The 16,335-nt window shown below is 45.4% G+C and overlaps 1 protein-coding gene across 3 annotated transcripts in view; it reads left to right on the top strand.

Moving 5' to 3' along the window:
* NGLY1 (N-glycanase 1) overlaps window positions 1–16,335 on the top strand; it is a 44,800-nt gene that overhangs the window by 3,737 nt on the left and 24,728 nt on the right. The window contains exons 1-6 of one of the 3 annotated variants that reach the window (XM_056520010.1): window positions 61–145; window positions 1,070–1,184; window positions 3,444–3,602; window positions 8,175–8,337; window positions 13,610–13,829; window positions 15,921–16,042. In XM_056520010.1, coding sequence (XP_056375985.1) covers window positions 1,170–1,184; window positions 3,444–3,602; window positions 8,175–8,337; window positions 13,610–13,829; window positions 15,921–16,042 — 679 coding nt within the window. In that variant the 5' untranslated portion in view covers window positions 61–145; window positions 1,070–1,169. Of the gene's footprint in view, window positions 1–60; window positions 146–1,069; window positions 1,185–3,443; window positions 3,603–8,174; window positions 8,338–13,609; window positions 13,830–15,920; window positions 16,043–16,335 lie in introns of those variants that run through there. The other 2 variants (XM_056520008.1, XM_056520009.1) reach the window with 2 other exon arrangements.

Raw genomic sequence — 16,335 nt, 5'->3', positions numbered from 1 at the left:
TTCCAGGGCCGGGCCCAGAGCGTGGAGAAGAGACCCCCCCCCCCGGTGAAAATGGACAGCCTGCAACGACTAATCCTCCCCACCGGATGGTCCCTGCAGCATAGATGCCCTGGACCAGCTCACCTTAACTTCCCGCTGAGGGGAGGTGAGTACAAAACAAAAAGGGGGGGGGGGGGCTGGATGATGACGAAGGCCGCAGTGGTCTTCAACCTGCGGACCTCCAGAGGTTTCAAAACTACAACACCCAGCATGCCTGGACAGCCAATGGCTGTCCGGGCATGCTGGGAGTTGTAGTTTTGCAACATCTGGAGGTCCGCAGGTTGAAGACCACTGATGAAGGGATTGACAGGCGGAGAGTTCACTCGAGTATAAGCCGAGGGGGGGCGTTTGGCGTTTTCAGCACGAAAAATTGTGCTGAAAAACTCTGCTTATACTCGAGTATATAAGGTATGTGATATACACACAAGTGCAATCCTCCCTCTCCTTTGTGTCCAGGAGCTGTATCTTCTCTTTTGTTATACATAGGGGTAATTGACAGGCTGGTATGTATATACAGTATAGGGCGTGTATGCACAGCATGGAGGTGGGGAGTGAGACATGTGACAGATAGCTAGTTATATCTCTCCAGGAGGCCGACTATCATTATGGGGGTTGTGATTACAGATGAGCGAACTTACAGTAGATTCGATTCGTCACGAACTTCTCGGCTCGGCAGTTGATGACTTATCCTGCATAAATTAGTTCAGCTTTCAGGTGCTCTGGAAAAGGTGGATACAGTCCTAGGAGACTCTTTCCTAGGACTGTATCCACCTTTTCCAGCCCACCGGAGCACCTGAAGGCTGAACTAATTTATGCAGGATAAGTCATCAACTGCCGAGCCGAGAAGTTTGTGATGAATCGAATTTACTGTAAGTTCGCTCATCTCTAGTTGTGATCCTCATGTACCTCTCTCTGTTAAATAAACATGATAGATATATACGGCTGGGGAACCCCCCACTATCATAGCTATAAAACATAGGAATGATCCATGGAATGTATATGTCCTAACAGCTGAATCCTATTCCCACAGGAGTCCAAATGAAGAAAAGTACCGATCTATAAGAATTGGGAACACAGCATTTTCCACCAGACTCTTGCCAGTCCCAGGTGCTGTGGAGTGTTTATTTGAAATGGGATTTGAAGAGGTACGCTACCTGATAAAAAGCTTCCCTTAACTTCTGAGTAACTAGCCAAAGTCCCCTACAAGTACATTATTGTTGCCTCTGACGTTTTTTGCAGTTTCCCAACCAGGGTGCCTCCAGCTGTTGCAGAACTACAACTCCAAACATGCCCCGACAGCCAAAGGCATTCTAAAAGTTGTAGTTTTGCAACAGCTGGAGGCACCCTGGTTGGGAAACAATGGTTTATAAGTAGAGGTGTGTATTAATGGTACTGACAGGTATTGCATCCTTAATTTGGATTAGACTTTGCAAAACCTATTTTTATAGATAAAAAGTTTTATATTTTTTACATTGAGAAGCTTGAAGTGTTATTTTTCTTTCAGATAAACCATTCCAATCTTAGGGCTTTTATGTTCTTCCATCTGTATCTCACTAAGGCTGTGTTCACATTTGCATTCCATTAATATAGTGTTTCCCAACTAGTTTCTAGTTATGGATGCAGTTTTTCCCAACCAGGGGGCCTCCAGCTGTTGTCGGAGTTGTAGTTTTGCCTTAGCTGGAGGCTCCCTGGTTGGGAAACATTGCATTCATAATCAGAAACTATGACATATTCTAGGATCCATGGTGCCAGACAGACCCCTTGACTTATAACTGGGTATGTAGGGTTCCGTTGTTTCTGTCCTTTTGACCATAAAAACTTCTCTGTGCATAGAGCTGTTCTTCCAGACATGTTGGTATCTGTGAGGTAGCCTTCATAGTACCCTGTATATCCATACAGTATTTAATAGAAAGGTAGTTTACTCTATATATTATAGGGGTTATCAGTATTAAAAAAAAAAACAGAGCTGACTTCTTTGAAAACACCACCACACCTGTACTCAGGTTGTGTATGGTACTGATGCTCCGTACCAATGAAGTGAATGGAGACAAGTTGCAATAAAACACACAACCTGAGGACAGATATGGTGCTGTTTTTTCTATTCCTAGATAACCCTTTAACTAAAGTTGGTTGACAGTCATAAGCAAATAATGGTTGCCCACAGCAGCCAATCAGAGCTTGGCTCTCATTTTTCTAGCGCAGAGTTTGAAATGAAAGCTGTGCTGTGATTGGCTGATATGAGCAACAAAGAGGGTTTTTCTTTCAGTTTCATAAATCTGTCCCAAAATTGGGCATTTTAGGATATGTTCTTGTCACATTTCTTCCCCCCCCCCCCCCCCAAAAAAAAAAAAACAAGTAAACAAATCAATAAATGATATACTTTATCTTAAAAAACAAAACAAAAAAAAACTTTTGACATATCATGCAGACAAGTCAAATGTTAATCAGTGGCTAGATATGGACAGGAATAGTGCATGACAGGCACGTGACTCTTTAGCTCAATGCTCAATCCATCTCATTGCAGTAGTTGGGTATCGTAGACTTATAATGGAGTCGTTCTCCTGCAATGAGACCGATGCCCTTCTTCCAGCTATGTATAGAGATCTGTTTGGAGAAAAAGGAAAAAAGACTGATACCAGTGCCTAGTGCATTACCCTTGGTAGCAGGAGCAGTGAGGTCAGAGGATAGGCCCAAGGACCGTATAGATGGCTGCTCACCTTATGTATGATAAAAGCAAGCCTATCACCCCAGTGATAATGGGGTACTGAGTGGAGATGTAGCCGCTGCTTGCCTCTTGGGTTGCAGGGTCCAGCAGGGCTGCTGGCCTGGATGCAGAGTGGGAGAAACTGGAGAGAGAAACCCTTAAGCGATGGCCCTGCGGCTCCCTCAAAATGATGAGGATGGACTAGAAGATATTTTACAAGGTTCACAGTGGAACCACTTTTATTAAGAGAAACAAATAAAAAACAGGCTATGACGCGTTTCGGGAGGTGCCCTCCTTTCCTCAGATCAGAAGGGAGGGCACCTCCCGAAACGCGTCATTGCCTGTTTTTTATTTATTTTTCTCTTAAAAAAAGTGGTTCTACTGTGAACCTTGTAAAATATCTTCTAGTCCATCCGCTTCATTTTGAGGGAGCCGCAGCGCCATCGCTTGAGTTTTTCTCTCCAGTTTCTCCTACTATGTATAGAGATCGGTGGGGCCCTCAGCACTGAGACCTCTACCAATCAAAACTTTTGATAAGTCTGACCTGTCAAAAGTTTTTTTTTTTTTGGAAATGACAGTAACGCTTTAAGGCCTAGAGAACATGCAGTATTAAGGGCTGTATCTTTTTGTATGTTGATGTGAAGGAATGGTTATACAGTGAATATACTCATACATCTAAGTTACTGTTTCTGTCCTACAGGGAGAGACACATCTTGTGTTTCCTAAGAAGGCATCAGTAGAAAAGTTGAGGAAGGTCAGAGACCGTATAGCATCTGAAAGAGACAAGCACCTTAATGGGTCAAGCGTGACAGTACCTGCTGCTACAGGGAGTGTGCAGCAAACAGCAAGTCCAAGCCTGGTAACTAGATGATAAGAGGGTGGGGGGCAGAATATACAGCCTGGAAACATGTTCTTACTACATAACTGTCTACCCCCTGGACAAATCCATTTGTTTTGAACACAAAGTTGTTTAAAGCTGATTTATGTGTAGTGATTATCGGCCCAATTCTTTCCCTTTTTAATGGGAGGGGTCTTAGGTGGGGACTTTAGGATGCAAATGCGCATGTGCAAAGTAAAAACGTATAAGTTTTTTCCGTATGGAACCGCATACATGTGCGTTTCCCATTGACGTCCATGTTAAAAAAAAACGTATGTGGTTGCAGTACGGTTTTTAAACCGGACTCAAAACCGTGGTTGACCACGATTTTGTCTACGGTTTAAAAACCGTACTGCAACCGCATACATTTTTTTTAACATGGACTTCAATGGGAAACGCACATGTATACGGTTCCATACGGGAAAAACGTATACATTTTTACTTTGCACATGCGCATTTGCATCCTAAAGTCCCCACCCAAACCCCTCCCATTAAAAATGGACAAAATTTTCAAAAACTTATGTTTTTTTTTTCTATAAAAACAGTATACAGTTTAAAAACGCATACGGTTTACTTTTTTCCATACTGTTCCATCCGTTTTTTTGCCATACGGTTTTCTTTAGAAAAACGGATTGAAAACAGTGTGGCAAAAACGTAGTGTGAACCCAGCCTAAAAGACACAGAGATCAGTCAACAAGAAGTATTCATTGACTGATCGCAACTGGGATGCAGACATAGAAATCAGCACCTGCTGGCAGGACAGCTCCAAGATTTCCAGATTCTGAAAAACACACTCGCCTTTTAAAAAGTCACAAGCCACTCTGCCCCCTTTTTTATTTACAAGGCAGCGCTGTTTTCCCAATCCTATCCCGGGTCCAGAGTGACAAAGGCCCATTGCGTCTCAAAGAGTTAGGCTATGTTCAAGTACAGCAGATAAAAAATACTGGCAATATGAATATATACCTAATTTAGGGTAAAAAAAAAAATATATATAAAAAAATTATCTAAATGTGCTATATATACAGCTGCTACTTGATGAACTCCCAATACACAGTAAACTAACAGAAAAATTTAGTAATTTTTTTTTAGAAAAATGCTAAATATTTTATTAGTTCTCTCACACAAATAATTACCGTATATACTCGAGTATAAGCCGACCCGAGTATAAGCCGAGACCCCTAATTTCAACCCAAAATCCCAGGAAAAGTTATTGACTCGAGTATAAGCCTAGGGTGGGAAATACCTCATCCCCCCCTGTCATCATCCAGACCCGTCATTAACATCCTCATCATCATCCCCTTGTCATCATCCCACACATCCCCCCTTCATCATCCTCTTATCATCCCACACATCCCCCCTTCATCATCCCCTTATCATCCCGCACATCCCCCCTTCATCATCCCCTTATCCCGCACATCCCCCCTTCATCATCCCCTTATCATCCCACACATCCCCCCTTCATCATCCCCTTATCATCCCGCACATCCCCCCTTCATCATCCCCTTATCATCCCACACATCCCCCCTTCATCATCCCCTTATCATCCCGCACATCCCCCCTTCATCATCCCCTTATCATCCCACACATCCCCCCTTCATCATCCCCTTATCATCCCGCACATCCCCCCTTCATCATCCCCTTAACATCCCACACCCCCCCCTTCATCATCCCCACCCCCCTTCATCATCCCCACACCCCCCCCTTCATCATCCTCTTCTCATCAGTCTTCAACCTGCGGACCTCCAGAGGTTTCAAAACTACAACTCCCAGCAAGCCCGGGCAGCCATCGGCTGTCCGGGCTTGCTGGGAGTTGTAGTTTTGAAACCTCCGGAGGTCCGCAGGTTGAAGACCACTGCGGCCTTCAACATCATCCAGCCCCCTCTCACCCCCCTTTAGTTCTGAGTACTCACCTCCGCTCGGCGCTGGTCCGGTCCTGCAGGGCTGTCCGGTGAGGAGGTGGTCCGGGCTGCTATCTTCACCGGGGGCGCCTCTTCTCCGCGCTTCCGGCCCGGAATAGAGGCGTTGCCTTGACAATGATGCAGAAGCACCTATGCGTCGTTGTCACGGCAACGTGACTATTCTGAGGCCGGGCCCGAAGCGCTTAGAAGAGGCCTCCCCGGTGAAGATAGCAGCCCGGAACACTATCCCACCGGACAGTCCTGCAGGACCGGACCAGCGCCGAGCGGAGGTGAGTACTCATAACTAAAGGGGGGTGAGAGGGGGCTGGATGATGTTGAAGGCCGCAGTGGTCTTCAACCTGCGGACCTCCGGAGGTTTCAAAACTACAACTCCCAGCAAGCCCGGACAGCCGATGGCTGCCCGGGCTTGCTGGGAGTTGTAGTTTTGAAACCTCTGGAGGTCCGCAGGTTGAAGACCACTGCGGGTGGGGGAGTTCACTCGAGTATAAGCCGAGGGGGGTGTTTTCAGCACGAAAAATCGTGCTGAAAAACTCGGCCTATACTCGAGTATATACGGTACATAAAAACAGGAAGGAGGCATCTCACCCAAGTGGTATAGAAAAAAAAAACTGGTGCCACACTGTGTTCTGGAAAAATACAACATCTAGTATACACAGGGTAATAGTGCATATTCCAGTAACACTTGCATCTAAACAGCTTATACAAAGATAAAAGTACAAATCCACATACTTAGGCTTTTCACACAGGCTCCAGGGACACCACCCAACGCAGTGTTTCTGGACCAAACCTTTGTTGATGTGTGTTACCAGTTTTTTCTTCCCCACTTGGGTGGGATACCTCCTTCCTGTTTAATGTATTTTTCGCCGTATAAGACGCACTTTTTCTTCCCCAAAACTGGGGGGGGAAAGTTGGTGCGTCTTATACGGCAAATACACCCCTATCGCGCCGGTCCCTGCGGCCATCAACGGCCGGGACCCGCGGCTAATACAGGACATCACCGATCGCGGTGATGCCCTGTATTAACCCTTCAGATGCGGTGATCAAAGCTGACCGCCGTGTCTGAAGCGAAAGTGACACTAACCCGGCTGCTCAGTCGGGCTGTTCAGGACCGCCCCGGTGAAATCACGGCGTCCCGAACAGCTTACAGGACACCGGGAGGGACCTTACCTGCCTCCTCGGTGTCTTCTCCGTGCCGGGATCCCCTGCATGGCCGGCGCTCTCCTTCAACGTCATCACATCGTCACGCACGCTGTCCCGTCATCCAATAGGAGCGGCGTGGGTAGCGACGTGATGATGGCGACTGAGAGCGTGGATCCCGGGGAAGAAGACGTCGGGAGCGTAGGGGACACCACGGAGACGCAGCGAGAGCGATGGAGCGACATCCAGGGTAGCGGTGACGGGTCCGGAGCGGCAGGGACACATGAGTATTACCTCCTACTAGTGGTCTTCAACCTGCGGACCTCCAGATGTTGCAAAACTACAACTCTCAGCATGCCCGGACAGGCAACGGCTGTCCGGGCATGCTGGGAGTTGTAGTTTTGCAACATCTGGAGGATTGCAGGTTGAAGACCACTGTTGGGTTCAGAATCTATTTTTTTTTCTAGATTTTTCACCTTTAAAATTGGGTGCGTCTTATATGCCGGTGCGTCCTATAGGGCGAAAAATACGGTAATTCTTTGTGTGAGATAAGTAATAACATATTTAGCATTTTTCAAAAAAAATTCTACATTTTTCTGTTAGTATATTATGTACACACAGCGGAATTTCTGCAATGCCTCACAAATTCTGTCCAGCAAAGCTTGCAGAACAGAATTCCACCAGAAAACACAAGAATTCTGCACAAAATCCAAGCCGAATTGACTTTGATAAGATTCCATCGAATTGACTTCAATGGTCTTATATTTTAGCAGAATGCGGAAACTCCGCTGTGTGAATGGGACAGCAGAATCCCATTGAAGTTAATGTACTGTAAATGTTTGCGGAATTCTTCTGCCGAATTTCCGCCATGTGAACATAGACTAAGCGTGCATTCACATCAGGTTTCCATTCTCCTGCAGCTGGATCTAGCTGGAGAGATTTAAACCCGCAAACCACCATGCTGGACCTGTGCCATAACCGTGCCACCATTTTTTTTACACATATATGATGATGATGATGATGATGAATAAGGATCTGAAAACCCTAAGGCTAGGTTCACACTGCGGAATCTCCGGGCAGAAAGTTTCCGCTCGGAGATTCCGAGTGCGGCCAGCGCCGAATGAATCAGTCGGCGCTAGGACCGCGCGGACACTGCAGTCTCCAATAGACTGCAATGTGTTCCGCGAGTATTTCCGCCTGAAGAAAGAGCAACGCCATTCTTCAGACAGAAATTTCCAAGCGGATTTTCCATTCACAAATTCCGAAGTGTGAATTTGTGAACGGAAAAACATTCACTACACTATACATATTAGTAAGCGGAATTTCTACTTGCAATTTCAAAGCAGAATTGCAGGTAGAAATTCCGTAGTGTGAACCTGGCCTAACCCTCAAAGGTCCTTTTCAGTGCCTCATAAACCATTTTTCCAAGCAGCCACTTTAGTTAGCAATGAATCTGGAGAATTTTGGTAAAGAGGTTAATAAGTTCCTTTCATTCCAGGCATCTGAAATAAAATTCTTTAAAATGCTACAGTCAAACTCCCAGCATGTCTTGATGTACGAGCTGCCTGAACTTCAGCAGAAAGCCAGAGAACATATTCCTGTGTCAGAACTGAAAGCAAAAGCGCAGAAAAAACTACAGGAAGCCAGAAGTCTTGAAGCTGGTAATGGATCTATATTATTCTTACATACTGGCTTCATATGAGTATGTCATCTGGTAGAAGTGTGCTAGGTCTTTCTTAATGATTCTTATCTTTCATAGCCTATTGGTCACACGGATAACATTAGATCATACTTCTTAGATCATTTTTATAGGGTGCATGGGGTGTCAATGGTGTGGTGCGCTTAAAGGAGAACTGTAGTACAATGTAACTTATCCCCTATCCGAAAGGTCGGACCCACCGCGATCTCCTGTGTGGGGCCGCGGCAGTCTGCAGGAAGCACTTTGTCGTCCCCAGCAGGAAGCCGCAGCAGGCACTCCCCCTCCATGTCTCTATGGGATAGATGGAGGGGACGGAACACCCCCTTCCAGCATACTGCTGAGGCCCCGTACAGGAGATCGCGGGTGCCCCAGCGCTCGGACCCCCACCCTCCGCAGTCTATAACTTACCCCCTATGCTTCGGAAAGGGGATAAGTTATATTGCACTACAGTTCTACTTTAAATGGTGTTAGGTAACCTACCTGGGCTGATCCTGTGGGTGTAGACAACAGGCTGTAAGCCAGTAAAGTGCACTTCATATTTAGGTGTGGCTAGCACCCTATAGAGGATTAATGGATGTGCAAATATGATATTGAACAGCCACCCCACCCCTCATGAACGTTAGGCGGATGAGGACTTATCAGTAATTTGCAGCTGTGTGATTTCCCCCATATAATATTGTGGCTTCTATGTAGGCCTATAAGAACTGGTATTTAAAGGGGTACTCCGGCCCTAGACATCTTATCCCCTATCCAAAGGATAGGGGATAAGATGTCAGATCGCCGGGGTCCCGCTGCTGGGGACCCCGGGGATCGCTGCTGCAGCACCCCGCTATCATTACTGCGCAGAGCGAGGGGATGGGCCGTGATGTCATGAGGGGCAGAACTCGCTCTGTGCAGTAATGATGGCGGGGTGCCGCAGCGCCGATCCCCGGGGTCCCCAGCAGCGGGACCGCGGCGATCTGACATCTTATCCCCTATCCTTTGGATAGGGGATAAGATGCCAGGGGCGGAGTACCCCTTTAAACTTGCACTATATCAGTTAGGTGACCCTGGCAACTCATACCAGGCCACAGGTCAGGTCATGCTTAGAATTTGTTTGCACTTACATATGACGTACAATGCATTCTGAAAGTCTTCAGCTTGATTGCAGCCACTTGAGGTAAATTCAGTTGATCGGACAGGATTTGGAAAAAACACCCCTGTCTATATAAGATCTCACAGCTGACAATGCATATCACAGCACATACCAAGCCATGAGGGGGAAAGAACTGCACATAGGACTCATAGACAAGATTGTGTGGAGGCACAGATCTGGAAAAAGGGACAAAACAATTCTGCTGCACTGAAAGTTCCCAAGAGCACAGATCTGTGCTGGACAGAACCCAATGGTCACTCTGGCTGAGCTCACTCTGTATGGTCACTCTGTATGGTCACTCTGTATGGTCACTCTGTATGGTCACTCTGTATGGTCACTCTGTATGGTCACTCTGTATGGTCACTCTGGCTGAGCTCACTCTGTATGGTCACTCTGTATGGTCACTCTGGCTGAGCTCACTCTGTATGGTCACTCTGTATGGTCACTCTGTATGGTCACTCTGGTCACTCTGTATGGTCACTCTGTATGGTCACTCTGGCTGAGCTCACTCTGTATGGTCACTCTGTATGGTCACTCTGTATGGTCACTCTGTATGGTCACTCTGTATGGTCACTCTGTATGGTCACTCTGTATGGTCACTCTGGCTGAGCTCACTCTGTATGGTCACTCTGTATGGTCACTCTGGCTGAGCTCACTCTGTATGGTCACTCTGTATGGTCACTCTGTATGGTCACTCTGGTCACTCTGTATGGTCACTCTGTATGGTCACTCTGGCTGAGCTCACTCTGTATGGTCACTCTGTATGGTCACTCTGTATGGTCACTCTGTATGGTCACTCTGTATGGTCACTCTGGCTGAGCTCACTCTGTATGGTCACTCTGTATGGTCACTCTGTATGGTCACTCTGGTCACTCTGGTCACTCTGTATGGTCACTCTGTATGGTCACTCTGGCTGAGCTCACTCTGTATGGTCACTCTGTATGGTCACTCTGGTCACTCTGTATGGTCACTCTGTATGGTCACTCTGGCTGAGCTCACTCTGTATGGTCACTCTGGTCACTCTGTATGGTCACTCTGTATGGTCACTCTGTATGGTCACTCTGTATGGTCACTCTGTATGGTCACTCTGGCTGAGCTCACTCTGTATGGTCACTCTGTATGGTCACTCTGTATGGTCACTCTGGTCACTCTGTATGGTCACTCTGTATGGTCACTCTGTATGGTCACTCTGGCTGAGCTCACTCTGTATGGTCACTCTGTATGGTCACTCTGTATGGTCACTCTGTATGGTCACTCTGTATGGTCACTCTGGCTGAGCTCACTCTGTATGGTCACTCTGGTCACTCTGTATGGTCACTCTGTATGGTCACTCTGTATGGTCACTCTGGCTGAGCTCACTCTGTATGGTCACTCTGTATGGTCACTCTGTATGGTCACTCTGGCTGAGCTCATTCTGTATGGTCACTCTGGCTGAGCACACTCTGTATGGTCACTCTGTATGGTCACTCTGGCTGAGCACACTCTGTATGGTTTCTAGTTACACTCGAAGCATGGGGGTTGCAGCAACTGTGACAGGGAGACTGGTCGTTGTTTAGGAAAGCTGAATGGAGCAAAGTACAAGATATTCTTAACCCCTTAAGAATCCAGGGTTCTTCTGTTTTTGCACTTTCATTTTTTCCCCCTTACCTTTAAAAAATCATAACTCTTTAAATTTTGCACCTAAAAATCCATATGATGGCTTATTTTTTGCACCACCAATTCTACTTTGTAATGATGCCAGTCATTTTACCCAAAAATCTATGATGAAACGGGAAAAAAAAAATTGTGCAAAAAATTTGTAAAAACGCCATTTTGTAACTTTTGGGGGCTTCCGACCTTCTCTTTATTCTGTAGGTCCATACGATTAAAATGATACCCTACTTATATAGGTTTGATTTTGTTTTACTTCTGGAAAAAATCATAGCTACATGCAGGAAATTTTTACGTGTAAAATTGTCATCTTCTGACCTCTATAACTTTTTTATTTTTCCGTATATGGGGCGGTATAAGGGCTCATTTTTTGCGCCGTGATCTGAAGTCTTTAGCCGTACCATTTTTGTATTGATCGGACTTTTTAATCGCTTTTTATACACCATTGACCGTGCGGTTTAATTAACAATATATTTTAATAATTCAGACATTTCCACACGCGGCAATACCACATATGTTTATTTTTATTTACACTTTTTTTTTTTTTTTATGGGAAAAGGGAGGTGATTCAAACTTTTATTAGGGAAGGGGTTAAATGATCTTCACTTTTTTCACTTTTTTTTGCAGTGTCATAGCTCCCATAGGAGGCTATAACACTGCACACACTGATCTTTTACATTGATCAATGGTTTCTCATAGGAAACCATTGATCAATGATTCTGCCGCTTGACTGCTCATGCCTGGATCTCAGGCACTGAGCAGTCATTCGGTGATCAGACAACAGGAGGCAAAGTAAGGGACCCTCTTGCTGTCCTACAGCTGTTCGGGATACCGCGATTTCACTGCGGCGATCCCGAACAGCCCGCTGAGCTATCCGGGGGTAGTTTAGTTTCACTTTAGACGCTGCGATCAACTTTGATCACTTCGTCTAAAGGGTGAATAGCGTGCTGCACGGCGATCAGTGCTGCACGCTATTGGCCACGGGTCCCAGCCATTGCTAGGTGCTGCGCCTGACCATGGCCCCGCGTTATAGAACGGGAGCGGACTCAGGACATACCGGTACATCCTTGGGTCCTTAAAAGGTTAAAGAGTTCCTGTCATCATACCATATTTTCGAAACTACCTCAGATTACATTCCCTAACTACTGTTAACACCCCTCCTGCCCTTAAAAAAAATTTTGAGCTTTAAAAAGCTCTGTATCATACCTTTCCCCTTGCTCACATTGTGTGAGCTCTGGGCAGGAGAAAGAGAGCTGTGCCTCGCCATGCCCCGCATGCACTTCCTGAATTTGGTCTCCTGCCAGGCTGGGAGGAGACCAAACTAACTGTTTGACTTACGCATGGAACAGAACAGAGCCACCTAGTGTCCGTTTTTTTCAGTCACATTAAAAAGGAACAATATATTTAAAGTTTTAGTTTGGTGACAGGATACTTTAATGAAAATCTCCTCCAAAGTGCTCTGGACCTCACACTGGCCAAAGGTTCACCTTCCAACAAAGCAGTGAGGCTAAACACAAAGCCAACACAACACAGGAGTGAATGTTCTTGAGAGGCTCAGCCAGAGCCCAGACCTGAACCCAATTGAACATTACTGGAGAGACCTTTAAAATGGCTTCTACTGAGAGTCCCCATCCCATCCCATCCATACTGAGAGAGCTTGAGAGGATCTGTGGGGGAAAATAGCCGAAAATCCCTAGATCCATTTGTTTAAACCTTGTGGCATCATAACCAAGAAGCTTCCAACGGTGCTTTAGGTATTTGCTAAGTAAAGGGTCTGAATACTTATGTCAATGTAATATATACATTATATATTTTTCCTTTTTAATAAATTAGCAAAGATTTCTAACATTCAGTTTTCACTACATACACATATGAATGCATTCGGAAAGTCTTTAGACCCATTTTGCTTTTTCACATTTTGTTCTGTTGTTGACTTGTGTTAAAATAGAATATATCAGGTTCCCCCCCTGGCCCATCATTCTGCACTCAATGAGGGACATTTATCAATGTTTGCTTATGTATTCTTTTTTTTTTAGTAATTTTTCCCTTACTTTTTTTTTGCTTATGTGCGACTTATTTATCAACTGGTTTCATCCCGTTGATAATTTTCTTTCACGTAAGCAATTTTTCCTTTTTTACTTTGGCAGTAGCTTTTTCTGCTCCATGTTTGAGCTGGAGTAACTTTTGTCAATTTTTAACCCTGTTGCGACTTTTTTTTGCGCAGTTGCGACTGTCGCAGTTAGTAAATACCTGACTACCCGGAGTCCATTTTAAAATTATTACTACGTAGTTAATTTTTGGAAAACTTGCTTTTCTCGCTTGCCAGTCAAAATGTCGCACGAAAAATCGTGTAGTCGCAGTTGCGACAATTTTGCGACAATTATAGTAAAGAAAACCTGACTAAACCCGTTGATAAATGTGTACGTATTCTTATATTTTATTTTTACAGACACCACAATGAGTGAAGACGAATTCTTGACATTAGAGCTGTTACACTGGTTTAAAGAGCAGTTCTTCAGCTGGGTGAACAGCATTCCTTGTAGTAGGTGCGAAGGGCCGACTGAGGCGAAAGGATCATTGTCATCTTCTGCCGATGATCTGCAGTGGGGGGCTACCAGGGTGGAGAATCATTACTGCAACAAGTGCCAGTACATCAACAGGTTCCCAAGGTAGGCTGTACAGAGTAACAGTGGTCAGGGGAGAAGTTATTTTTCTGTTATTCTGTTTTCTGATGTTCTGTTTTTTTATGTTTGATCAGATGTTTGAATGTTGAAGCAGCATGTGTGCTCAATCTATTTAACACAGTACCACTCTTCTCTTGATCATGGAGACTCCCACCAATGAGACCCTTATACAGTGATCCCTCAACTTACAATGGCCTCAACATACAATGGTTTCAACATGCAAAAGAAAGTGGAATGTCCAGCGCAGTATAGGTCCAACAAATTCACTTTATTGATTAAAACCCAGGATACATGGATGCAACAGGCACAGGTGACGCGTTTCGGCACAAGAATGAGCCTTAGTCATACTAAGTATACATGTATGACTAAGGCTCATTCTTGAGCCGAAATGCGTCACCTGTGCCTGTTGCATCCATGTATCCTGGGTTTTAATCAATAAAGTGAATTCGTTGGACCTATACTGCGCTGGACATTCCACTTTCTTTTGCATATCCATTTGGCGCTGCCCACGCCAGTCCGTGCGCACGGTGCTTGAGGTAGAGAGCTGGACTTACTTTCATACAATGGTTTCAACATACAATGTTTTTTTCTGGACCATCGTAACTTGAAACCAGACTCAACATACAATGTACAGACAGTCCAGATCTGTGAAACGTGTCACAACTGGAAGAACTGACCAATCAGAATGGGCATTTTACTGGTAAATCACCTCTATTACTGAAGTGCCTGCACTGACCTGCTGTCTGGTAGCGCCCCCTACAGTACAGGGAGGAACTACAAGTCCTGTACTACTCCTTTCCTGTGCCAGGGTTAGCTGCTCCTTTGGACACCAAGTAAGGGTGGCTCCATTTGGGACACTGTGTGTACTGTATAGGACCCTAAAGAAGCTCCTGTCCTCTACATAAACCATTGTTGTCCAACCAGGGTGCCTCCAGTTGTTGTCGTTTTGCAAAAGCTGGAGGCACCCTGTTTGGGAAACACTGACATAGATAGTGATTTACAGCTCCCAGCATCTTTTCTTACTTTTATATACTTATTTTTCTTTAATCCTCGCATTTTTCTATTTTTGGAGAACATTTTGGTGACTTCAGAACCAATTACTAGGTTTCCATAGAGTTCTGGTCTCAACATACAATGGTTTCAACATACAATAGTCGTCCTGGAACCAATTAATATTGTAACTTGAGGGACCACTGTAATCCATCCTGTAGAAATTGCACATACTGTATGTATTTTACCTTAGCTTTAGAAGAAGGAACTGTACATAAATGACATAAAAGCACAGGGCTATAGTTGAATAGCCAGAAATTGGTGGGTGGGGGAACTGAGAAAATCTCTGCCAGGTCTCAATGATTGGTTCAGGTCCTCATAATGACATCTAGACCAGAGATTGTTACTTACAGCCAGATCTGGACACTTTTTATACAGTAGAAATTCTGAAACCGTTGGGAAAAGAAGGACCCAAAGTCTGCAGAATAGCATATATTAAAGGAGAACTCCAGAACATAAAAATTGTCCCCCATAGTGCCGGCAGTAAAAAAATAAAATAAAGATGTACATACCTTCCTCCGCTTCCCTGGGGCCTCCGGTAACCGGCTCCAGCTTCCGCCATGATCCTCTTCCTGGTTGCCGGTGGTTGGAGAGTCTTACTGCGCTCAGCCAATCACCGGCCGCAGTGAAGTCCCGACTCGGCCGGCGATAGGCGGAGCGGCAGTGTGAAGTTTTCGGCCCCGACCGCAGGTGCCTGTGTAGTGAAGAATTTTGTGTCCTGAAGCGTTTTCACACTGCCGCTCAGCCTATCGCCGGCCGAGTCTGACTTCGCTGTGGCTGGTGATTGGCTGAGCGCAGTATGATTCATCCGACCACCGGCAACCAGAAAGTGGATCGCGGCGCAGACCAGAGCCGGTTACCGGAAGCCCCGGGGGAGCGGAGGAAGGCATGTACATCTTTATTTTTTTACTGCCGGCAGTATGGGCGACAATTTTTACATTCCGGAGATCTCCTTTAATGCAAAGTGGTGGGGAAGGGGATAAACAGTATGTTTTCTCAAAATGTTTCTTCTTATAACCATTTTAGATACAATGACCCAGGGAAGCTTTTGGAAACCAGACGTGGGCGATGTGGTGAATGGGCGAACTGCTTTACCTTGTGCTGCAGGGCTGTAGGACTGGAAGCAAGATATGTGTGGGACGCCACAGGTGAGACTGAGAAGAATTGACATCTTCTTTTCTCTTTGCTGTTGAGAATGAGGAACTAAAAGTGTAAAACTGTGACTATGACAGTTCTTCTTGATCTGTACTTGCAGTTAGAGGGAGGGCTTTTTTACTGGATGCCAGAAGATTTTATTGTTGGGGCTTTTTGTTGTTTCTGTCTAGCTGTGCTCTGATCAATTGAAACTCTAAGGGGCCAGATATATTAAAACCTATGTAGGGGAAGAGTGGTCCAGTTGCCCATAGCAACCAATCATATTGCTTCTTTCATGTTTCAGAGG

The sequence above is a fragment of the Hyla sarda genome, chromosome 5 (assembly GCF_029499605.1).
Source record: "Hyla sarda isolate aHylSar1 chromosome 5, aHylSar1.hap1, whole genome shotgun sequence".
Classification (NCBI taxonomy): Eukaryota; Metazoa; Chordata; class Amphibia; order Anura; family Hylidae; genus Hyla; species Hyla sarda.
Note: the sequence above shows the minus strand (reverse complement) of the source record. Positions and strands in the feature narration are given on the sequence as shown.